General features: G+C 39.3%; 1 protein-coding gene across 4 annotated transcripts in view; it reads left to right on the top strand.

Annotated features, from left to right (window-relative positions):
• The first annotated feature begins 9,928 nt into the window (after positions 1 to 9,928).
• The window catches only part of TFG (trafficking from ER to golgi regulator), a 31,674-nt gene continuing 16,700 nt past the window's right edge, over positions 9,929 to 24,902 (top strand). For 2 of the 4 annotated variants that reach the window (XM_055567960.1, XM_055567962.1), the window contains exons 1-4: positions 9,929 to 10,117; positions 15,355 to 15,581; positions 19,351 to 19,434; positions 23,562 to 23,708. In XM_055567960.1, the coding sequence (XP_055423935.1) occupies positions 15,398 to 15,581; positions 19,351 to 19,434; positions 23,562 to 23,708 (415 nt within the window). In that variant the 5' untranslated portion in view covers positions 9,929 to 10,117; positions 15,355 to 15,397. The remainder of the gene's footprint in view (positions 10,118 to 15,354; positions 15,582 to 19,350; positions 19,435 to 23,561; positions 23,709 to 24,902) is intronic. The other 2 variants (XM_055567959.1, XM_055567961.1) reach the window with 1 other exon arrangement.

The raw sequence follows: 24,902 nt of genomic DNA on the forward strand, positions 1-24,902 counted from the left end.
GCCAATGCTTGGAAAACCTGGGCCAGAAGTGCTGACTGTATCATACCAGCCAGCCAACCACAGGAGCTCTCTAGCCCTGTGGGATCCCCTTACCGTGACCCTGGGATCTGCAGGACCTGGCTCCTCAGATGAGCTCCAAGTAGAGCCAGCAGGATTGTTTCCATCCCCAGGGGCGGGGGTGGGGGGGGGGGCGTGGGAAAAATAGGGCTGGAGGGGGAGGGGCCAGTTGCTAAGAGAGGAAGAAGCTTCCTGCTTACATTTTTAAAAAGCTTGTGCTGACCATATTACGGCAATTTTAGAAGATCTTTATAAATTATCTTTTTCAAAATAGCAAAATCAGTAATTCCCTGACCTATCAATAATGTCTGTGTTTTTTTTTAATGTTCTCTTCTACTCTTGTGTGAATACAGAAGAATTTAAACAGCTGTAATTATAGCAAATGAAATTTATTCTGATATTTAGTTACAGTTCCCCACTTCTTGTAATAATTGCATAATATAGCATGCCTTACCAAGCTGTTCTGTTACTGAATGTCTGTGTGCTACATTGTTTTAGTCATGTCCCACCCTTTGGACCACCAGGCTCCTCTGTCCTTGGGATTCTCCAGGCAAGAAGACTGGAGTGGGTTGCCATTTCCTCCTCCAGGGGATCGTCCCAACCCAGGGATCGAATGGCAGGCCGGTTCTTTACCACTAGGGCCACGAAGTCTAGATCATTTCAATTTTTAATATTATAGTGACATACGATTAATAAACTGGTGTGTGTATATATATATATTCCTTTCTTTTAAATTATTTCCTGAAGATAAATTCTCAGGATGATGATAAACATGTCAAAGGGATGAACATTTAAGTTCCTTGTATATACTATTGTCTTGACAAAAATGTGACCAACATTATGGAGTACCATAAACAGTTTTTTGTATACTGTTTACTTTGGTGGTGTTTTATTTTTAAAATTATTCATATGTGTATGTAGTTTATTTATCAATTGAACTGTTATTTTTTCTCATACATTTGTATGAATTCTTATTATGGCTATTAACCCTTTAACTATTACATTAAATGACATTATTTCCCCTCAAGTTTGTTTCCTCTCTTTATAATATAATAAAATGCTCACTCTGCATTTGATTCAAGATATCCAAAAGATTTATGGGCGCATTTAGCATTTCTTGAGTTTCAATGTCTTCATGCAGGCAGAGTATTTTGTATTAAGGAATGGTTTTGTATTAAGGAATAGGTTAGGGATTATGTAAAAACTTCTAAAATGAATAACAGGGGTATAAATATGCCAACCACGGCCAAAGGAATCATGTATTACAGACACAGGCCATCTCTCACCCTTCATTCTATCGTGTAACAATTGGGTGGAGTTCCATGACAAAGTTATTTTTTCCTTTCCAACATGCTTTCTTTTGGCATCTATCCACCCTTTCTTAAAATAAAACACTAAATCTTGGAGAAGATTAGCAACTATTTGTTAATACACAAAAAAACCTTAGGGAGATTCAAATGTTACACATGCATCATCTGTATTACTTCACTTACATTAAAATGTGTATTTGAAAAAAAATATAAAAGCTGCTGAAAAATAGAGTAAGAAAATCTGGAGAAGAGAAAATAATCATAGGAGCAATAAGTAAGAAGAGAAGGATAAGATCAATACCCAAGGAACATGTCCGGTGAGCTTATATTTTTGCTATAAAAAGTGCAGGAGACCTGAGTTCAATCCCTGGGTCGGGAAGATCCCTGGAGAAGTGAATAGCTACCTACTCCAGTATTCTTGCCTGGAGAATTCCATGGACAGAGGAGCCTGGAGGGCTACAGTCCATGCATTGCAGAGTTAGACATGACAGAAACAACTTAGCACACATGCATACAATACAAAAGTTATACAATACAAAGACAGTGCACCATAGGAATCTTCAATCTCTCAAGTGGGTCACTGAAGACTATTTTTGTTTGGTTTTTAAAAAATATAGAAGTGGTTTTCCTTAATTTGGGTTATTGGAGTTAATTTTGTTTGTTTTTTTTTTTTAACTTTTAAAATTAACTTCATTGCCATATAATTTACATGCAATAAATGCACCCGTTTTAAGTGTATAATTAGATGAGTTTTAACAAATGTGTACACCTGTGAGACAAGATTAAGAACATTTCCTTCACCCTGTAACCTTCTCTGCCCCAGTTAAACCTTACTTCACCCTTCCCAGCTCCAGGTAACCACTGGTCTGCTTTCTACCACCGTGTGTTAGTTTAGCCTGTTCCAGAACGCCAAATAGGACCATATCCTCTTTTGAGTCTGGCTTCTTTCATTCAGCATAGGGTCTTTGAGATTCATCCATGTTATATGTATGTATCAGTGGCTTGCTTTTTATTGCTGAGTAAAATTCAGTTTGGATAGATCATGTCTTGTTTATGTATTCACTAGTTGAAGGACATTTGGTCATTTTCAGGTTTTGAAAACCACGAATAAAACTGATACACCCATCCTTCTATAAGTCTTTGTGTAGATATGTTTTCTCTGAAAATATCTAGTATAGTGTGATACTGAGTCATAAAGTAAGTGTATATTTAACTATGCAGGAAACTGCCAGTTTTGCAAAGTAGTTTTGCCATTTTATACTCTCAGTAGCAATATACGGGAATTAGTATTTAAAGTCCTGATTTTTGAATTGTTTCAAAAGGTGGAAAAAGGTCATAAATTCTTTTTGCAAGTGGTTGACCATGTTTCTGAAAGATCCCATTGCTTGATATGTTAGCCCTTTATTTTAACAAAGAAAAAAATAAAAGGAAAGCAGAGTGGTATGATCTTACGCTGTTATCTCTTAAAAGCTGTATTTCCCAGGGAACTATAGTCCAATTCTTATCTTCTTCCAGTAGAGTTTCGTTACACGTGTAAGTATCACATTGATAATTTGCTGAACTTTGATATAATCTGCTATGAAATCATGACATATTGAGACCTTCTGGACCTTTGCAATGACAAAAATTTGATTTTTCTGCCATAGTACCTACCAAGTAATAGCAGACTAGGGCAGCACTCTGGACTTGCGGTGTGGTCTCAGCTACGTTATGTGACTTAAAGCAAGACATTTGCCTCTCTGGGCATAAGCCTAGGCTCTACCTTTGTAATAGGCAGGACTGGTGGCTCAGATGGCCAAGAATCCCCCTGCAGTTTAGGAGACCCAGATTTGATCCCTTGGTCAAGAAGATCCCCTGGAGAAAGGGAATGGCTACCCATCCTGGTATTCTTGCCTGGAGAATTCCATGGACAGAGGAGCTTGGTGGGCCACAGTCAATGGGGTCTCAAAGAGTTGGACACGACTGAGCAATTAACACTATTACTACTACTAGGTAAATTCTGTACCAGCTCTAGAATTTTGTGACTCTAAATACAGGATGAAATTATTTTAAAATTATTTTTTCACCTACATATTACATGAATATATTTCTTTAAAAAAGAAAATAGAGCATGCCAGATAGAGCCAAAGTTCCAGCCCCTTCACCTATACAGAACAGCCTTCAAGGAGCAGTTTCTCTAGAGAGAGGTGGATGTAGAGCCCTCATGGTAGGGCAGTGGGTCTCAGTGGATATGCAGCTGGTAGGACAGACCAAGTATTTTGCTAAGAATGACTAACTCAGGGGTATACAGTAAGAATATAATTTTCTCCTTTATTATTTCTACATGGGGTAGCAGCTTTCTTTCTTTACACAAATAGATCTTTATGTTTGGCCAGTGGTGGGGAGGCTCACCTGACCAACTGGCCCCTATCTGGTCCTCCTGAGTTCCCCCTTCTGTTTGGAGTTCTCTTATTTAGCCAACTGCTGCCACACAGAGCTGACTCTCAGGGAGGGATCTAATGAAATTCTTACCCTGGAAGGAACTTATGTCATTTCTTTGGTTCCTCTGAGGGTAGTTGAGATGATTGAAATTTTCAAAATGATTTACACTAACTACTAAAAGAGAACACGATGAAACAGATGTTTCATCCAACTTGTTTACAAGGCTCCTAGTCTTTGTCCCACTTTCTATCAGTCAAAGAATCTCCCTTTTTCACCCTTAGGATTTTTTCTCTTCTATTGGGAGAATGCGAGCCACGCTGACTTATGAAGAGAAAGATCAGGTGGTATGTAAGTGAGTTGACTACATTCCTCAAAACCACAGTACAGCTATAACCCTTGTTCAGATATCTGTGAAACTTGGGCTGCTGCTGCTGCTGCTGCTGCTGCTGCTAAGTCATTTCAGTCGTGTCCGACTTTGTGTGACTCCATAGATGGCAGCCCACCAGGCTCCCCCCGTCCCTGGGATTCTCCAGGCAAGAACACTGGAGTGGGTTGCCATTTCCTTCTCCAGTGCATGAAAGTGAAAAGTGAAAGTGAAGTCGCTCAGTCGTAGCCAACCTTCAAATGTAGAGTTCTCATTTCTCCCCTTGCTATAGGCTAAGCTAAAGGTCTTTCCTTATACTGTTTCTCCTTTTTTCACATGCTTCCACCTTTCACATTTCTAATTCAGGGTTATTCTATGTGTTCATTTCAAACCAAATTCACCTGGACATAGGGGAGAGGCCCAGGTGATCATGAAGTTCAATTTACTCTGTCAGTATTTTTCCAAATGCCACACACACAAAAATAGATGGGGTTTTTAACTAACAGCACTTTAAAGGTGTGCTTATGGAGTTCCCAGAACAATCTTCTTGGTGGTTTGTTTGATGCTTATCCCAATAAATGTGACCCTAAGTGCTTAGGCAGTGGCAATTGTATAACTTAGCTTTTCTGGTTTATCTAATGAAAGGCAGCAGTAACTAAAATCAGTGTCTACACACAGAGTGGGAGAAAGCATGTTCTTGTTAAGAGTGACAAGTGGCTCAGTCTGGTCTATTGTTCTGTGGCCAATTATCACCAGCATTTATTGGGAGCCTAAGTACAGAGACCTGTATCATCAGCAACTGTGGCACATTACAGAAGAGCAATAACTATTTCACTGACTCAACAGATATTCACTGAATGCCACATAAGAGAGGAGCAAAAAGGGAAATATGATTTATGGGTAATGTTCTTATCTTTGGGTTGGGTGTTGAACTCCAGCTGTTCATGAGGCTCTTAAATTAATTTTTTAATGTAATTCTTATATAGGATCAGGAACACAAAAGGTCACTGATGTTTTTGTGAACAGTTTAGTAATTTAGTTAAAACAAGAAAATGGGCAGGATATGGTTTTGGTTATAAAGGTGTCTATAACCTAAAGGGGGAAATTTGACAAACTCAGAGGATAATTTCATGCTGTCATATAACATATTACTAAACCTAAATATCCTTGATTTCATGCCCAGTCACAGTACTGTAAGTCTACATCCCACTGCATAGCAAGAAGCAAAATGTTTTACAAAGTTCTTCATTGAAAATTTCCAAATGTGTATTTCTGAAGAATCCTGGGGAAATGCTTTAATGTGGCACAGAAGTCTTTCTTGTCTCGGGTCACCTTAGCCTCTGATCTGGCTTCCAAATGATGCTTTACTAATCTGATGTCTCACTTCTTGCCCCAGGCAGCTCTTGCTTCTGCTTTGACCAGAGGAATTATCACTACCATATCTCTCAGTTTCCTCAGTAGTACCCAGGGTCAGTCAGTCAGTTCAGTTGCTCAGTTGTGTCCAACTCTCTGCGACCCCATGGACTGCAGCATGCCAGGCCTCCCTGTCCATCACCAACTCCTGGAGTTTACTCAGACTCACGTCCACTGAGTCAGTGATGCCATCCAACCATCTCATTCTCTGTCGGCCCCTCTTCCTCCCGCCTTCAATCTTTCCCAGCATCAGGGTCTTTTCAAATGAGTCAGGGACAAGTTTAACATTAAACAAGACTTCACGGATTGCTTGAGGATGAAGCACAAGGGAATTACAACATAAAGAACTTTAAGCTGCTTTCAGAGTCCACAAGCCCTAGTCCCTCTAAAGGCAAATGTATGGGTGCCTCTCTTACCAGCTTCCAGCTGGCCCCAGTGTTCAGTTCAGTCCAGTCACTAGTCGTGTCCAACTCTTTGTGACCCCATGACCTGCAGCACACCAGGCCTCCCTGTCTATCACCAACTCCTGGAGTTTACTCAAACTCACGTCCATCAAGTCGGTGATGCCATCCAGCCATTTCATCCTCTGTCGTCCCCTTTTCCTCCAGCCCCCAATCCCTCACAGCATCAGAGTTTTTTCCAATGAGTCATCTCTTTGCATGAGGTGGCCAAAGTACTGGAGTTTCAGCTTCAGCATCATTCCTTCCAAAGAATACCCAGGATTGATCTCCTTTAGAATGGACTGGTTGGATCTCCTTGCAGTCCAAGGGACTCTCAAGAGTCTTCTCCAACACCACAGTTCAAAAGCATCAATTCTTTGGTGCTCAGCTTTCTTCACAGTCCAGTTCTCACATCCATACATGACTACTGGAAAAACCATAGCCTTGACTAGACGGACCTTTGTTGGCAAAGTAATGTCTTTGCTTTTCAATATGCTGTCTAGGTTGGTCATAACTTTCCTTCCAAGGAGTAAGCGTCTTTTAATTTCATGGCTGCAGTCACCATCTGCAGTGATTTTGGAGCCCCCAAAAATAAAGGCTGACACTGTTTCCCCATCTATTTGCCATGAAGTGATGGGACCAGATGCCATGATCTTCGTTTTCTGAATGTTGAGCTTTAAGCCAACTTTTTCACTCTCCTCTTTCACTTTCATCAAGAGGCTTTTTAGTTCCTTTTCACTTTCTGCCATAAGGGTGGTATCATCTGCATATCTGAGGTTGTTGATATTTCTCCTGGCAATCTTGATTCCAGCTCGTGCTTCTTCCAGCCCAGCGTTTCTCATGATGTATTTTGCATAGAAGTTAAATAAGCAGGGTAACGGTATACAGCCTGGACGTACTCCTTTTCCTATTGGGAACCAGTCTGTTGTTCCATGTCCAGTTCTAACTGTTGCTTCCTGACCTGCATACAGGTTTCTCAAGAGGCAGGTCAGGTGATCTGGTATTCCCATCTCTTTCAGAATTTTCCACGGTTTATTGTGATCCACATAGTCAAAGGCTTTGGCATAGTCAATAAAGCAGAAGTAGATGTTTTTCTGGAACTCTCTTGCTTTTTCGATGATCCAGCAGATGTTGGCAATTTGATCTCTGGTTCCTCTGCCTTTTCTAAAACCACCTTGAACATATGGAAGTTCACGGTTCATGTATTGCTGAAGCCTGGCTTGGAGAATTTTGAGCATTAGTTTACTAGCATGTGCTGCTGCTGCTGCTAAGTTGCTTCAGTTGTGTCCGACTCTGTGCAACCCCATAGACGGCAGCCCACGAGGCTCCACCATCCCTGGGATTCTCCAGGCAAGAACACTGGAGCAGGTTGCCATTTCCTTCTCCAGTGCATGAAAGTGAAAAGTGAAAGTGAAGTCGCTCAGTCGTGTCAGACTCATAGCGACCCCATGGACTGCAGCCCACCAGGCTCCTCCATCCATGGGATTTTCCAGGCAAGAGTACTGGCATGGGGTGCCATTGAGATGAGTGCAATTGCGCTAGTTTGAGCATTCTTTGGCATTGCCTTTCTTTGGGATTGGAATGAAAACTGACCTTTTCCAGTCCTGTGGCCACTGTTGAGTTTTCCAAATTTGCTGGCGTATTGAGTGCAGCACTTTCACAGCATCATCTTTCAGGATTTGAAATAGCTCAACTGGAATTCCATCACCTCCACTAGCTTTGTTTGTAGTGATGCTTTCTAAGGCCCACTTGACTTCACATTCCAGGATGTCTGGCTCTAGGTGAGTGATCACACCATCATGATTATCTTGGTCGTGAAGATCTTTTTTGTACAGTTCTTCTGTGTATTCTTGCCATCTCTTCTTAATATCTTCTGCTTCTGTTAGGTCCGTACCGTTTCTGTCTTTTATTGAGCCCATCTTTGCATGAAATGTTCCCTTGGTATCTCTAATTTTCTTGAAGAGATCTCTAGTCTTTCCCATTCTGTTGTTTTCTTCTATTTCTTTGCATTGATCGTTGAGGAAGGCTTTCTTATCTCTTCTTGCTATTCTTTGGAACTCTGCATTCAGATGCTTACATCTTTCCTTTTCTCCTTTGCTTTTCACTTCTCTTCACAGTAAGGCCTCTGCAGACAGCCATTTTGCTTTTTTGCATTTCTTTTCTCTGGGGATGGTCTTGATTCTTGTCTCCTGTACAATGTCACGAACCTCCATCCATAGTTCATCAGGCACTCTATCTATCAGATCTAGTCCCTTAAATCTATTTCTCACTTCCACTGTATAATCATAAGGGATTTGATTTAGGTCATACCTGAATGGTCTAGTGGTATTCTCTACTTTCTTCCATGTAAGTCTGAATTTGGCAATAAGGAGTTCATGATCTGAGCCACAGTCGGCTCCCGGTCTTGTTTTTGCTGACTGTATAGAGCTTCTCCATCTTTGGCTGCAAAGAACATAATCAATCTGATTTCGGTGTTGACCCTTACTACAGTCTTTGGCCCCAGTATAGTAGCGATCAATTTATTTCTTCTCAATGGCAAGCCCTTTGCCCAGGAGCCTAGAGAGAGGAAATGCTTTCCCCTCATGCCAGGCTAAGGTTCATCTCCTTATCCTCTGCCCCAGGCTCTGAGTTTTCTTTAGGGATATTGACAGTGGTGTTATTCACTGTTTGCCATAATTTTATCTCTGTCTGTATTTGTGTGGTTTAATCCAATCTCAAACCATCTCAAAGACATCAGAATACTATTACCAACAGAAGTAGTTTCCCCAAATCTGCATCATTCAGTTCTAAATTACAAGCAATGAAGAACAAGTCTTTGGAGAAAATCTGGAACTTTTCTCATTCTTACTACAGTCTTTTTCTCCCCAAATGCTGCCAAGCAATTGCTCAAAGAATAATACATAGAATGTTGGAAAATACATTTCAGAGGCAAAGAATTCTAAAATCAAATATTTCACTCTCAAACATAATTTTTCAGACTTACAACTGCAAAAATGTCACTCTTTACTAAAAGTGCATAACTTCTCACCTTAAATTCACTTTACTTATCTGGTGAACAACTGAGGAACAAGTAAGTTCAAATTGATTTTTGCTCTTTATCTTAGAAAGCAAGTTTCCAGCAACTTTTAAGAGAGCACTTCCCTCCCCATGCCGATTCCATCACCTATTCCCCCCTCCTCCCAAATTTCAGGCTTCAGTCTAAAGCCAGCATACTTCTTATATAAACATGCATATTCAAGACAAATGCTTTAGATAAATGAAAAGAGTATGTAAGGCACGCTCAAATATCTTATTTCCAAAATGGCTCTGGGATCCTTAATGAGTTCTAATTTCCTAGCCTTCACCTTTTACACATCCATAAAATCTGCCCTGTCTCGTAAACGCTGTTGGGAACTCCTTGTTCAGAAACTGATTCATTCCCATTCCCCGCACAGTGCCTAACAAAGCGTAGGCGCCCAATAATGAATGAATGAGTTTGCAGAAGGAAGGCGGGGAAAAGGTTAGTTTTTTCGAGATAGGACTAGGAGAACTACAATGGCTACAAAACAACAAAAAAACACAAACTTGGACAAACGCCTACTCTTCGTTCTCAAAGTCCAGAAGACCAAACTACGTCCCGCCCACGGGCGAGAAACGGGAAATACTACTGTTCAGGAAAACCGGAAGTGCCTGGTCACGCCCCGCGCATGCGTGCATCTGTTCTGCGTGCACTTCCTACACTTATCCCGTCATCCAGTGAGAAAGCAGAGACTCAGACCCCTGCAGACCCCGGCGTCGTTAGTCCCCGCCCTATCGACGTTGCGCATGCGTCCTGGGTCGGTCCGATAGCTCTGAGGCGGAGCGAAAGGACAGATTTTCTTCTTATTCCCGCCCCTCTTCGTTCCCCGCCTGCCACGTACTGGGCCCGAGCTCTCGCTAGGCTTGGTGGTTCAGTGCGATTGGTCGGGGCCCGCGCGAGTCTGCCAGCGAGGTGCGGCGGCCCCGGAGGGCAACCGAGTGGGCTGTGACCGCAGCCTTCCCCCAGCGCCCCAGAGTCCGACGGTGGCGGCCTAGCACGGGGTCGGATCAGCGGAGACCCGCGGAGGGGCGGCAGTGGCGGCCTCGGGAAGACGGTATGGCCGCTGCCGACGGGGTCGCGGCGGATTTCTCCGGCCAGGCGGGCCGGGAGACGTGGAAACGCTGCGAGGGCCTCGTTCGAACCGGCGAGCGCGGGGCGGGTGGGGTCGGAGGGGTCGTGGGAAGGCTCTGGAGGCCGAGGACTGAGGCCAGGCCGGGCCTCGCCTCGAGGAGAGGCCACGGCGGGGGAGGGGCGGGGTGGGGGTGCCACTGGCCACCGTGGCAACAACGAAGCGGACCTGTGGGGGGCTTTAGGAGGTGTTTGTGCCAGCAAGAGCATTTGTGTCAATCCCGCTTGGCTCCAAGGAGTCGGACAGCCGGAGGGAGCGGAGAGGGACTTCTGGAGATCTGGGGTGGTCCAGTGCCTAACCCTCAGAGGTGCTTGAAAGGGTGAGAAGTGGGGAGAAGGGCGCCTATGGAAATTAGTTGATTGGGGGTCGCCTGGGGAAGCCTTGTTCCTTGACTGTGTTAGTGCTTGATCAAGCGCCGTCTGGAGGCCAAACCCAGTCTAGTAGTGGTGATGACATCTAACTTTTCAAGAGTTTACTTTGCTAGGCAATATGCTAAGTAGTTTAGGTTCACAGTCTCATTTAATCGTCACAAGGATTCTTCCAAATTTAGATATTCTCTTTTTGCAGTTAACGAAGGTGAGACTTTAAGAGGTATTTCCTGAGGTCACGCAGCTAGTGGGAGAAATCTTTACTATCAACGCTGTCTCTGGTCAGGCAGAATTCTGACCTTGCATTCTTTGGAGTACTCGAGGGTTGGTTTTATTTACGGTTTCTTAAAGGAAATTTCTACCTTCTGGAGTTGCCTAAGCAAATTCACTGAACAGGGCCCTCACCACAGGGCTGGTGGAGCTGGAGGTTTGGTCACTGAACCTGGATCCTGGTTCAAAGAGGCAGGCTTTTTACATGTTTCCTTGGGCATGTCACTTTACTCTCCAGTTCTGAGAACAGTGTTCCTGGTGGAAGATTTCATAAGTTAGTGGCCGAGTCATTTCTGGCCTTCAGAGGGAGTAGGGCAAAGACAGATGAAAGGAGAAATGGGGAGCTGAAAAAGCTGTGAGGATGTCACCAGCAGCCCTGGGAACTAGTAGTTCATAGCAGTCTCTACTTTGTGATTGAGGCTAGAGAAAAAGAGGACCTGGATTCTATGGTTACATAAAAAATAGAGTGATAGGATTTTCCCTGGAAGAGAGAATTTCGAGGTGCTTTTGTTTTTGTGATAACCTGTTTTATGTCATGCCTTATGGCGATGACTGCACAAAATGGAGACAGCCTTAGGAAAGAAGACCTGGTTCCTGGCCACAGGTAGTTTACAGTCCAAGAGAAGCACTAGCCAGTAAGTGAATTTGCAGGCAAACATGGCAGGTGTCAGGTATTTAAAAAGGGGCTCATATTTTCAGAGTCATTGGAACTGGGCAACAATTCCTTTATGATCAAAAGGATTATATCAGTTATATTCATTGTTGGAAATGTCTCTAATTAGGGTTACGTCAGTTGTAGGGAGTCACCTCTAGCTAGTGTGAAGGCTTGACTTAGGAACTGACCTGATAGTACTGCCTTCTTTTAATCTGTCAGAACTTTATCACTTGTCATTCATGTTTTGTTTAGGGAACAAAAAGTATTAAAAATCTTTACTTACTGTATGTCAGGCGCTATTCTAGAAGTTACTGAGAATAGGTAGTACTATCCTGCTGAAGCTAAGCTCTGGTCCTTCAACTACATTATTGATGGTTTACACATCCTGTAGGGAAGAGAAGATTACATAGATTGATTTGAAGTTCTTTATTACTCTCAGGCTGCAAGGCAAACAAAGTGAAATCTTAACCATCTTACTGAAGTAATTATACTTCAGAACTTGGCACGCAGTAGGTATTTAAGTGTTTGCCAAATGAAGAGGGCTGGTTTGGCTCACAGGTGAAGGGGTTGTATGGAGGTTTCAGTTAATCAAAGTCTTTAGGAAAAGTCCATTGTCAGAATTGGCAGATAAAACACTGACTGTATTCTCTATGTTAAGACAAGCGTAGCATCTGGATGGTAGAACATAGTCCACTCTGTTCTTAACTGACCTTAGAGTGTTAGATTCTGTATTTAATGCACCATTTTAAGATGGGCATTAAAGGTTCATTCATAGAATTAATTTGTTCAGAGGGTGGCAAGGGAGTCTAGAGACAATAATGAGTACCTAATTTTAAGGACATGTGGCATTTGTATGAGGATACTAGAGCATTTATGTATACTACTGATTAAATGAATTAGGATTCATGAAAACCTCTTCAAATATTTGAAGTGTTGGTGTGTTGGGGGCCAGGTAGAGTGCTTTCACACGCACACAAAGGAGCAGATGTAGAGAACTAGGAAAACTAAATATGTTAATAAAATAACACATTTAAGAGAAGAAAGCAGAATGCTCCTAGTAGAAAAGCATAGTTTTGAAACCAGAATGTGACCAGTAGGAAATGCTCTGTAGTTGCAAATAATGTGTTCGTGAACATCTTGGTCTCGGAAAGAAGAGATAGGCCTTGAGAAGAAGAGATATTAACATATTAATTAAGCGAAAGTGTATTTTCTGTTATTATACAATAATGGTATAAATTACTAGAGACTGCAGACATTATTTTGAATTTAGGATTGCAAAGTCATTATAGGAGAAGTGCACTGAATAACCTAAGATTAAGATAAAACCCAAGAAGGCAGAATTCAATGGCAAGTTAATATTTAGTTCTCTGACACTGTCTTATTTTTAAGGGTGCTGTCTAATCACACATACTCAGGATTGGGGATGGAAGCGTTAGGGAGGATGGAGAAACAATAGTGGACAGACTTTTAGAAAGCTCAGGAGGATGTCACTGATTTGTTTTTTGTCCTCAAGTTCTGAAAATAGTAAAATTGGAGAAAATGCTCATGAGGTCTTTCTTATTTTAGCGAGAAAATTTTGAAACTATTTTAAGTGTTCACACATACTTTGCTCTTCAGGGTTAGCATTTAATATACACAGTCTAGTAGGGTTTGGAGGCTAGTATTTAATGATTGTCCTTCCTTTAATGACTAGAATAATTAACTGTGCTAGGCACTGTTCTAGGCTCCAGAAATAACAGTGAACAAAGCCATTTATTTCCCTATTTTCTAGTGGAAAAGAATAAAAAATACTTTATAAATGTTTGATAGTGATTAGTGCTTTGCAGAAAATGAAGCTGAATAAGAAAGTGACAGTAAAGCCATTTTAAATTAGATAGTCCGGAAAAACCTCTGAGAAGTTAGCATTTGATCAGAGATCTGAATCATGTGAGGGGTGTGAAAAGGGGTCAAGGTTAAGGAAGCAGCAAGTGCCAAGTCTTGAGAAGGAGATTGTAAAATCTGAGTGTAGCAGAGTGGCCAGGGAAAGAGGTGGGAAATGACCTTGACCTTGTAGTTCTGGCTTTTATCAAGAGTGAGATGAGACTCTGTTGGAAGATTTTAAAGTAGTTGTGCTCAGTTCAGTTCAGTTCAGTCACTCAGTCATGTCCGACTCTCTGCGACCCCATGAATTGCAGCACGCCAGGCCTCCCTGTTCATCACCATCTCCCAGAGTTCACTCAAACTCACATCCATTGAGTCGGTGATGCCATCCAGCCATCTCATCCTCTGGCGTCCCCTTTTCCTCCTGCCCCCAATCCCTCCCAGATTTTATTTAACAGGATAACTCTGATGTGTTGAGGATACTTGTGTTAAGCATTTTACATAGAAATGTATCTCAAATAGTTCCCATTTGTGTTCTCTTCCATTAGAGATCATTTCTATGTAAAACCATCAAAATTGTCTTTATAGGTCGTGTCCATTTGACAGCCTCTAAACCCTTAGTTCAGATGGTAAAGCATCTGCCTGCAATGCGGGAGACCTGGGTTTGATCCCTGGGTCAGGAAGATCCCCTGGAGAAGGAGATGGCAACCCACTCCAGTATTCTTGCCTGGAGAATCCCATGGACGGAGGAGTCCACGGGGTTGCCAAGAGTTGGACACGACTGAGCGACTTCACTCACTCACTCACTTACTTGTTAAGCAAACAAAGGTAAAAGGCAGACAGACCAGTTAGGAGTCTTTTGCAGTAATCCAGGCAAGAGATGATGGTGGCTTGGATTAAGTTGATAGAGGTGAAGGATAGAACTCTAGAGATATTTTGAAAGTTGTGGCAACTATATTCATTGGCAATTTGGTATATGTAAGGTGTGCGGGAAAGAGAGGAACTAAGTTTTTTTTTCGTTTATCTTGAATATCTTAGAAGAATTGTCATTAATAGAGATGGAGAAAACTACAAGAGAAGCACAGTTTATGGGAAAGATCAGGATTTTGTTCTAGACATGTTAAGTAAGAAGTCTAAATCAGATGAGCAGTTAAATATATGGGTAAAATAATAATAGACATAAAATAATAAAAGTTATTTTTTTAATGCACATAATCAAACCAGTTCCAGACCATTTTACCATAAATATGGTAACATTGGAACAGTGAATTTCCTTTGAAACTGAGATTTCTTAGAGTCTAATAGCTGGGGAAACAGTGGAAACAGTGTCAGACTTTATTTTTTGGGGCTCCAAAATCACTGCAGATGGTGATTGCAGCCATGAAATTAAAAGATGCTTACTCCTTGGAAGGAAAGTTATGACCAACCTAAACAGCATATTGAAAAGCAGAGACATGACTTTGCCAACAAAGGTCCGTCTAGTCAAGGCTATGGTTTTTCCAGTAATCATGTATGGATGTGAGAACTGGACTGTGAAGAAAGCTGAGGGCCGAAGAATTGATGCTTTTGAACTGTGGTGTTGGAGAAGACTCTTGAGAGTCCCTTGGACTGCAAGGGGATCCAACCAGTCCATTCTGAAGGAGATCAGCCCTGGGATTTCTTTGGAGGGAATGATGCTAAAGCTGAAACTCCAGTACTTCGGCCATCTCATGCGAAGAGATGACTCATTGGAAAAGACTCTGATGCTGGGAGGGATTGGGGGCAGGAGGAGAAGGGGATGCCAGAGGATGAGATGGCTGGATGGTGTCATTGACTTGATGGATGTGGGTCTGAGTGAACTCCGGGAGTTGGTGATGGACAGGGAGGCCCAGCGTGCTGCGATTCATGGGGGTCGCAAAGAGTTGGACACGACTGAGCGACTGAACTGAACTTAATATTAATAGTAGCTTTGCTTTTTAGCTTTTAAAATATGTTTTATAGCTATTTAATCATCAAGATCATTTTGTCAGTCTTTCTCTAGAGTTACATATATAGAACATCCTGGAGTCCACCATGAATGGGCAGTTGGATCTGAGTGGTAAACTAATCATAAAAGCTCAACTTGGGGAGGATATTCGACGAATTCCCATTCATAATGAAGATATTACTTATGATGAATTAGTGTTAATGATGCAGCGAGTCTTCAGAGGAAAACTTCTGAGCAATGATGAAGTTACAATAAAATATAAAGATGAAGGTAAGTGTTTCTCAAGTTTTTAAAAACCTAAGTATTATATGTGTTCTTTTGCCCATTTTTCATTGAACTCCAAATAAAAATTCTGTTTCCTCCTATGGTAATTGAGTACCACTTTCTTTTACTTAAGGGAATGCCCATGTAGTTAGTTATACTTATAAGTAAAAAATTTGCCAAGTGATTTATTATTAGAAAGGGGTTTTAAGTGATAGGATACAGTCACACATTTTTACAAGCCATTTGTTTTTCTTTTATGCCTGTACAATTCTGGCTTCCTTTTTGCTTTAAAACCAAACTTGCACTCATATTTCCTAAAGTGAAAGGGATGTTAGTACATTTTGAATGAGAAAGGATTCGTGAAAGTATGGAAAAGTATGGAAAAGCTGTTTTTTTGCAGGTATTTTCAGAACACTTAATATGCTGAAGTACTTTCTCAGTTTATGCAGTGTTCCCAGGCTAATTTGACTACAAAACTTTTTATGGAGATCGGTTTTACCTGACAAATATATCATCAACGACATAGTGGACTTATATTAGTAGACTGTCGTTTCTTTTTTTTGGAAACATAAAGCATTTGTTTATTATTGCTATAATCAAGGCAAAATCTCTTTAAAAAATTGGCTTTGATAATGCAAATATAATCAGAATCATTATTCCTGCATTTACAGTTTGTTTTCTGCTGTTCGGACCGCAGGGTTTCACACCTGCCTCAGTAGACTCTCTTTCTTTTTCTTTTGACCTGTCGTCTTTGTTAACATCTCTAGTGAAATTGGGCTTTAGGTGGTTATGAGTATCTTTACTACTGCTGAATTTATTTCCAGTCTGTTTCATCTTGATCTCAACACTTGGCACTGCTATCCACAGCATCGTTTTATAAATACTTATTTCTCTGACACTGTGCTGTCTCAGTTTTCTTATCCCTAATAGCTTCTGTGTTTCTCTCTGTGTGTTGGTTTAAAGTAATGTCAGCTGTTAGTATAAAAATCTTAAAATCTCAGTGGTTTAACGTTCAAGAAATTATTCAGGGGCCCAGGTTGACATAAGCTCTGATATCTTCAGTACATGGCTTACAAGCTCAACTTGAGTATCTGCATTCAGCAAGCAGATGCATGAAGATGGAGTATAGGGGATCACATGGGAGATTGTACTCTCTAAGCCTTGAGGTGGTTTATCATTTCAGCTCATCACATTGACCAGACCCCAGTCACATGACTGTTCTGAGATGTTAGTGGGTTGGGAACTTGTCCCTGCTTGGATAGCCACTTTCCAACAACTTAGCCTGTGGAAGGGGAGTGTAAATCACTGATGGTTAACTAAGCCAGTTAATTCACTAGAGGTATAATATGCCTTTCATTTTTTCAATATTTCATATAATGTTGAAAAATGAAAGTGTTAGGCGCTCAGTCGTGTCTGACTCTTTGAAACCCCATGGACTGTAGCCTGCCAGGCTCCTTTGTTTATGATATTCTCCAGGTAAGAATACTGGAGTGGATAGTTATGTTCTCCTCCAGGGGATCTTCCTGACCCAGGGATTGAACTCACATCTCTTTTGTCTCCTGCGTTGGCTGCTGCTGCTACTGCTGCTAAGTCGCTTCAGTCGTGTCCAACTCTGTGCAAGCCCATAGACAGCAGCCCACCAGACTTCCCCGCCCCTGGGATTCTCCAGGCAAGAACACTGGAGTGGGTTGCCATTTCCTTCTCCAATGCATGAAAGTGAAAAGTGAAAGTGAAGTCACTCAGTTGTGCCCGACTCTTAGAGACCCCGTGGACTGCAGCCTACCAGGCTCCTCTGTCCATGGATTTTCCAGGCAAGAGTACTGGAGTGGGGTGCCATTGCCTTCTCCGACGGCAGGCAGATTCTTTACCAGCTGAGTCACAGGGGAAGCCCCTTCATCTAATGTTACCCAAAACAAATTTTTGAGGGTCATCCTTGTTAAGGAACAAAAAAGGAAAGCATTTTCTTATTCTCTTCCCTAGTAACAGACTCCGGGAGTTGGAGATGGACAGGGAGGCTTGGTGTGCTGCGGTTCTAGGGTCGCAAAGATTCGGACACGACTGAGCGACTGAACTGATCTAGTAACGTCATCTGTTTATAATACATTGATTATCCCGTTTGACTTCCAAATGTGTGTGTAAATGTGATCAATTTGTTCTTCTTTTTGTTTGACTTTACAACTCAAGTTTTTAATGGTTTTACCTGAGATGATTTGCTTTTACCTCAAAGCTGGCAATGGACTTGGGCAAACTCTGAGAGATAGTGGGGGACCAGGAGGCCAGGTGTGCTGCAATCCATGGAGTTATAAAGAGTTGGACACGACTTAGTGACTGAACAACAAAACCTGAGATGATTTGCTCTTACCTCAGAATTGGCATATCTTAAATGAACTTTACTATTTTACTGCCTTTCTTTTAACTCATTTTTGTTTACAGAAGGGTCAGCCAACTCCTTCTTTAAAGGATCACATAATATTTTAGAATTGTGGGTCCTATAAGGCCTTGCTAATCTTTTTTGTAGAACCTTTTAAAAATACAAAAACTATCCTTAGTTTGAATTCTTTAAGCCAGAATTTATCCATTGATTGCAGTTTGTAACTCCTAGCTTAGGGTATCCTCGTTGTTGAAACTGTCTTCTACATCTGGTTATCACATTGAATTTGTTTTTCATTGTGTTTTTGAGTGCTTTTGTAAATTATACAGATGTGCGTTCCATAGACTGTATTGGGTACTAGTTTAGAGAGCTGACTTAGGTAAAGAGTTCCTGATGTCATAGAAACTCTTATTTCTGTTGGGGAAATCAGAAAAGAAAAAATCAGTTATAGAAAATTTCCTTCTTTTACATATGTACTTAAAAATATGTTTATGAGTAGAATCCCTAAAGTTGAACATTAGATGTGTGTGTTGTCAAAAACCAAAACAAAACATTGGTCTGCTGTGAAGAGATGATAAAACTCTCAGTTATGGCTCTTATTGCCATCTTTATCCAAAATAACCGGCCTAATCAGTGTTAAAATTGGTGTACACAGCATGGCTGGAACAGCCTCTCAGCCTCCCCATGACAGCCCTGCTCCCCCAGCTGTGTCTATGAGGATACCTTGGAATGGTTTCTCTTGTGTTCTTTCTCTAGCCATTTTTTCCCTAGCCCTTGGAAAGCTTTTGAACAGGCAATTGATATGCTGATTATAGTATTCTTTATCCTTGGGATCTAGGGGATTTCAGAATCTTGTGTACAGGAATATTTTTCCTGAGGAGAATTGATGGTTTTCATGTTAGTGTTGAGATGATTGGGGACCTGAAAGACTCAACTGTCTACCCATTTATTAGAACAATTTTGCAGAAAAAAAATTTTGCAACCTTTTTAGTTACTGTTATATATGGCTTCCCCTCTGTTTGTGTCAGTGGTGTTTTACTGTGCTTAGAATTAAAATTTGAACCTTGAGAATTATTATTACCTTGATTTCTGGTAAATATATTTAAATATTTTAGAATAGAAAAGATTTCAATCTAAACTGTAATTTCCTCCAGGTGATTAGTAAAAGATTACATTAATCTTAGCTATGTGTTGGCTCGTCTTATGAGAATAAGATAAATATCTTGCCATGAAAGAAATAAAATTAATTTAGTATTCTTTTGGATAAATATGTCTTCCCTAGATCCTTTATGTTTAAAGGTTTTATGGAAGATTCTCTATGCTCTGTGATCCACATTTTGCATTTTAATTGACATATATCCTAGCTTACTACTGATGCAAATCTGAAATTTTTATTTGTTTCAGATGGAGATCTTATAACAATTTTTGATAGTTCTGACCTTTCCTTTGCAATTCAGTGTAGTAGGATACTGAAACTGACATTATTTGGTAAGTGCTAAACTTTCTAATATATTTACTCTTCTTTGTATTTTTATGAAATACTTTTTAGTTTATTCCTTTTAAAGATTCAAAATTAAGTGATACTTTTTTCTTCTATATCAGAATTTTTAAATTTTAAGGCTTAACTATATCCTTTGAAGATTAATAGAAAGTAGACATATTTTAAATAACTCATCTGCTGTTACCTTAAATAGTAATGTATGCCACTTGTATAAGTGTTTCCAGGATTGAAAATAATTTCAGGGTTAAAACTGCAGTTTAGTTCTTTAAGAATATATAATTGTTTTCCAATGTAGTATGTTTTTACTTATTCTCAGGGTTTAATGTATAGGACTGATACTTACATGAGTTTGAGCAAGCTCCAGGAGTTGGCGATGGACAGGGAGACTTGGTGTGGTGCAGTCCATGGGGTCGTAAAGAGTCAGACACGACTAAGTGACTGAACTGATACTTTTTTTAGACATTATTTTTTAAGTAGTATTTCAAGATCTGAGATAGTTCTGATTAAAAAACAAAAACAAATATAAGACTAAATTTAATCTTATAGATTTTATTTTCTTACAGATCATGAAAGATTTGCAAGGCAGAACACTAAAGGGATAAGATAGGAATGATTGCAAAGTTAAAGTAGTAGCATGATTATATGAAAAAAAATGTGGACTTTTTTCCTGGATGTTTTGGTTAGCATTTTTAAAAATTAGGTAGCACTGACTCACCCAGTTCCATGAAATAGGATCAATGGCCAGTTGATTTAATTTGTATTTATTTCATCTCCATCTAAGAAGGGTGAATATGAATCACTTTAAAATGCTAATAACAAAAACTACTAAATTAAAAAATAAAATAAAACATATCTCTTTACAATATTGAGTCTTAAAATACCTAACCACTATTGGCCAGCTATCAGGCATTAGGTAAACCGAAAATCTTCATCTCAGAAACACTGAGAATGTACTGGATAAATGATGCTGAATATATTTTTTGAATTACACACCTGAGCTTGCTCAGGAACGTGAAGGAGATGTCAGGGACCAAAATATAATTGAAATTAAAAACCAGGGCCTTAAGTACCGAAAGCTGAGGCTTGGGATGCTTTTGGTGGTAATGTTGAAGGTTTTAGTCTGCATAATCGAAGGACTTGTCATTTGGTGTCTTCATGGTATAGGTCTTGTGTCCTAGACCCTCAATGACTATACTCTCAAAAAGCAGATTGTAGAAGAAAAATATCTTTTCATTGGTAGAGGAAAAGTCAAGAAACTGATAAAGAAACTCTGATATATCCTGAGCTATCAGGGGTTTGTGAAGGCTCTCTTAAGGATTTATAACCATGGTCCTTTGGGAACTCCCAAACCCGGATTCCACCATGAAAAGTGCAAGAAACAAAGGCAAAAATCTTATCTGGAGGGTATATGTTCTCAATCCAAATAACATAGGCTTCTCAAAGATAAAATCCTATTGATGAACGTAGAGTTTAAAACTGTAGGACACATGAAACATCCATGTAAACAAGTAACAATGGGTACAACTAATAGTGGGATTAGATTTCTAAGAACTTAGTAGAAGTGTTAATAAATTATGTATTGTTATTAGACATAAAAGAAGAACTAGGCATTATTTAAAAAACATTAAAAAAAACTTAAGGTAGATAAATAGCAAGAATCTATTGTATAGGGAATTATATTCAATATCTTGTAATAACCTGTACTGGAAAAGAATCTGAAGAAAGTATAAACACATATATATATACACACATATATAGGTGTGTATAACTGAATCATTTTGCTGCACACCTGAAAAAGGAAAAATTTGTAATCATAAGAGAACTGTTAATACTCTTCTCTCCAAAACTGATAGATCAAGCAGCCTCAAAATTTAAGCAAAATAGATACAGGCTTGATTGTGTGCATCTAGCAATCAGGACAGGATTCAGTTTTGCTTTAGTGCATTTGGACATTTATACAAGTTGACCATCTGCTAGGTTTTCCAGTGAGTCTCAGTATCAGAGAAGGAATATGTTAAAGATCATTTCCTCTGGTTTTATTAGAAACTATTGGGCAAAAAAGATAACCCAAACTCCCATATTTTTGAAGATAAAAATATACTTTTAAGTAACATACCATAGAAGAAATCATATTAGGAATTAGATTTCAAATTAGTGAAGACTTTTACATGACAAAGTTTTTAGAGTGTGCTAAAGCTAAATACAAAAAGGATAGTGTAAGTCCAGATAACTTAGAAAATAAAAAGCAGAAATGAACTAGAAGTTGGGGGAATTGAAGGGATCAGCAATTTTGAAGATATACAACTAGCAAACTATCTATTAAGTTTAAAAGGCAGAAGTAAGCAATATTAGGAGTGAAAGGGAGTTTAACCTCAAATATTAATACATTGCTGTGAAGGAGAATGAGCACCTTGGAGAACAATAGCATGTCAGTAAAAATGTGTTAGAATTTTTTGTAGGGCTTTAGTTTGTGTTAGATGGTTTTGCATAAGGTTGAAGGAATGGGGCTTTGCTCTAGATTGGCTGTTGTCAGGAAGTATGGGTAGTCCTATGATTAGGTAGTAATCCCATGATTTATGATTTACCTATTAGGTAGTAGTCCTATGATTTATCTTACTAAATCTTACCCAGAAAATATGGGGAGTGAATGGAGGCTAAAGCTTGCAATTGGTAAAATAGTGTCACTCATAATTAGCCAGGGATGTTTGGTCATTTTTGTGACATTCTGGTTAATGTTCTTGTGTCTAAGTTCTCACATGATTATGGACTGGCTTTCTTTTTTGTCTTGAGCTATATCAGTCCCAGGGTGATCTTTAATAATAGTTGGTGGTGTTCTTTATTTGCTTTTAAAAAAAAGATTTATTGAGATGCAGTTGATGTACTGTTGGTATGTTCTGAAATTGTTTATGTTCAGCAACCTACATGTGAATACCATGCCAGCTTTTAGAGCAACACAAAAGCCTGTCTTACAGTACAGGGCCAGTTCTTAGCTTTCAGGAGCTGCTTTTCTTCTTTTCAGCTATTAAAGGAAAAACAGTAATACCCAGTAAAAGCCAATAATTGATACAGGTAGGAAATTATATTGAACTTTCTCATAAATATATAGGTAGTATGTAAAATACTGATGGATTAGCTTTTAAAAGCTTATATTGATGTTTGAAACATATTCTACAAAAAATCTCCTTGAACCTTTATTTTCAAGTAGATGTCCTTTTCTGGTTTGATGCTTTAGGAATTTGTAAATATGTAAGATACACACACACACACACACAAATTGTAAGTATATAAAATGCATAAAAAAGTTTAATTTTTGAACTCTTACTTTGAGGTTTGCATTCAGAGCCTTGCTTCACTTTTTTTTAAATTAATAATCTCAGTGATGACAGTCTTTGTTGCTGGAAGAAGGATCCTTTTTTTTTTTTAGTTAGCTGAAAGTCATTTGGATAAAGTGGGTAATTAAATGAGGTTAATATTACCCTTTAAAAAAAAAGCCCAATGATTACTGAATAATCTGACTTTTTCTGGCTTTTGTGCTTCTTTTAAAGTAACTATTTTGAAGGACAGTGGTGATGTGAATTTGTAAATTCTGCGTATTTTTAAAAGAGGTTACTTTTTATTTAGGGCATTTATTTTAGGTAGCTAATTTTTTTGTGGGGAGGGAGGTCAGAAGTAGGCAAGAAGGATAACAGACCTACAGTCATATTATACTTTTAATAAGGTGTTTATTGTACTATTTCAAGGCTATAAAAGAATTGTGTGAAGTAAAAGCTTTTGAAGGTACATGATTTCTATTAAAATATATTAAAGCTTTCTGTAATTTTACTTTATTTCACTGTAGTTGAATTCTTTTAATGAATATTTTTGGGGGGGAGCTTATAGGTCATAAGCCATAGTTCATCAGCAAAGACTGATGAATATTTACTTCTTCCAAAAATAAATTAGCAATGAAAATCCTTTCCTGAAAAAGTTATTTGAATGATATCAATAGGTATCTTGTTTGAGTTCAACTTTTTAAAGAAGTTAATTTTGATTTTTCCTTGTTACATATAATTCTACTGATATATTTATTCAGGAATATTTCCTAAGTTTAAGAAAATGAATGTTTTTATTCCAGTTAATGGCCAACCAAGACCCCTTGAATCAAGTCAGGTGAAATACCTTCGTCGAGAACTGATAGAACTTCGAAATAAAGTGAATCGCTTACTGGATAGTTTGGAACCACCTGGAGAACCAGGCCCGTCCTCCAGCATTCCTGAAAACGGTAGACCATGAAGTCATTTTATTCTCATTTATCCTACTTATGACTTTTTGCAGATTTAAAAAAAAATTCTTCAGCAGGAGTAAAATGGCACCTCCATTGTCACCCTTTCTTACTTCTATGTCTGTGCTAATATTCAATATCTGTTTTCCCAAACCTGGCTGTTCATCAAGATTGTTGTTGTGGTAGTCACTCAGTTGTGTCTCACTCTTTGTGACCCCAGGGACTGGGGCCCACCAGTCTCCTATGTCCATGGAGTTCTCCAGGCAAGAATACTGGAGTGGGTTGCCACACTCTTCTCTAGGGGATCTTCCTGACCCAGGGATCGAACCCAGGTCACCCACATTACAAGCAGATTCTTTACTGTTTGAGCTACCCAGGGAACCTTGATTACAGGGAGATTTTATTATACCAATTCCTGGATCTCATCACAGACCTGGAGAGCAGGGCCGGGAATCCCATTGTTAAAGTGCTGTCTGCGTGATTGTTTTACAGGTAGTCTTAGACTCCTGGGTTATGACATAGGTCAGTTTTCAAATCTCTTTGACTCTTGAACCCTTTTTAGTGTTAAAGTTAATTAATGAACCTTAGGAATGGAAATCATTTCTTGAGTTTTATGTGATATATGAAGTAGTTTCAAGTAAAGGTAATTTTAGATTAGTACATTCAAATGTTGTAATGTTTATCTTAAGCACAGTGTTCATAATATGCAAAAAAAATTTTTTTTCCCATTTTACAGACATACTATTTATGTTATGATAAATATGGCATACTATTTATGTTCTGTTAGACAAATTTGGAACTGAAAGTAGTTTGGGGACCAAATAGTAAATGTAGACTGAAATTTAAATATGGCTTAAAAGTAGATTTTAAAAACTTGCCTTCTCAACTTTTAATATTCTTAGATGTTGCACTTTAAAAATATACACTTTTAAAAAATCACTTTTGTGTTTGCATGTAAGTTTCATAGGTTTTATAGATTCTGGATTACTGGCTATAAAGGGCTTAATAGAAGATGATTTTGTGGAAAAGTAGCATTGTATAATCTCTTGTAACCTTTAGATTCTGAAATACTCTAAATTTTGGAGTTTAATTTATAGTTATAGTTAAAAAGATGCCTTTCCCAATCATTTCCTGCTTCCTCCAGCCATATGGAATTGTGTTAGTGGTAGATGACCTGATAAATATTTGGTGATT

Source organism: Bubalus kerabau, chromosome 2 (genome assembly GCF_029407905.1).
Source record: "Bubalus kerabau isolate K-KA32 ecotype Philippines breed swamp buffalo chromosome 2, PCC_UOA_SB_1v2, whole genome shotgun sequence".
Taxonomy (NCBI): Eukaryota; Metazoa; Chordata; class Mammalia; order Artiodactyla; family Bovidae; genus Bubalus; species Bubalus kerabau.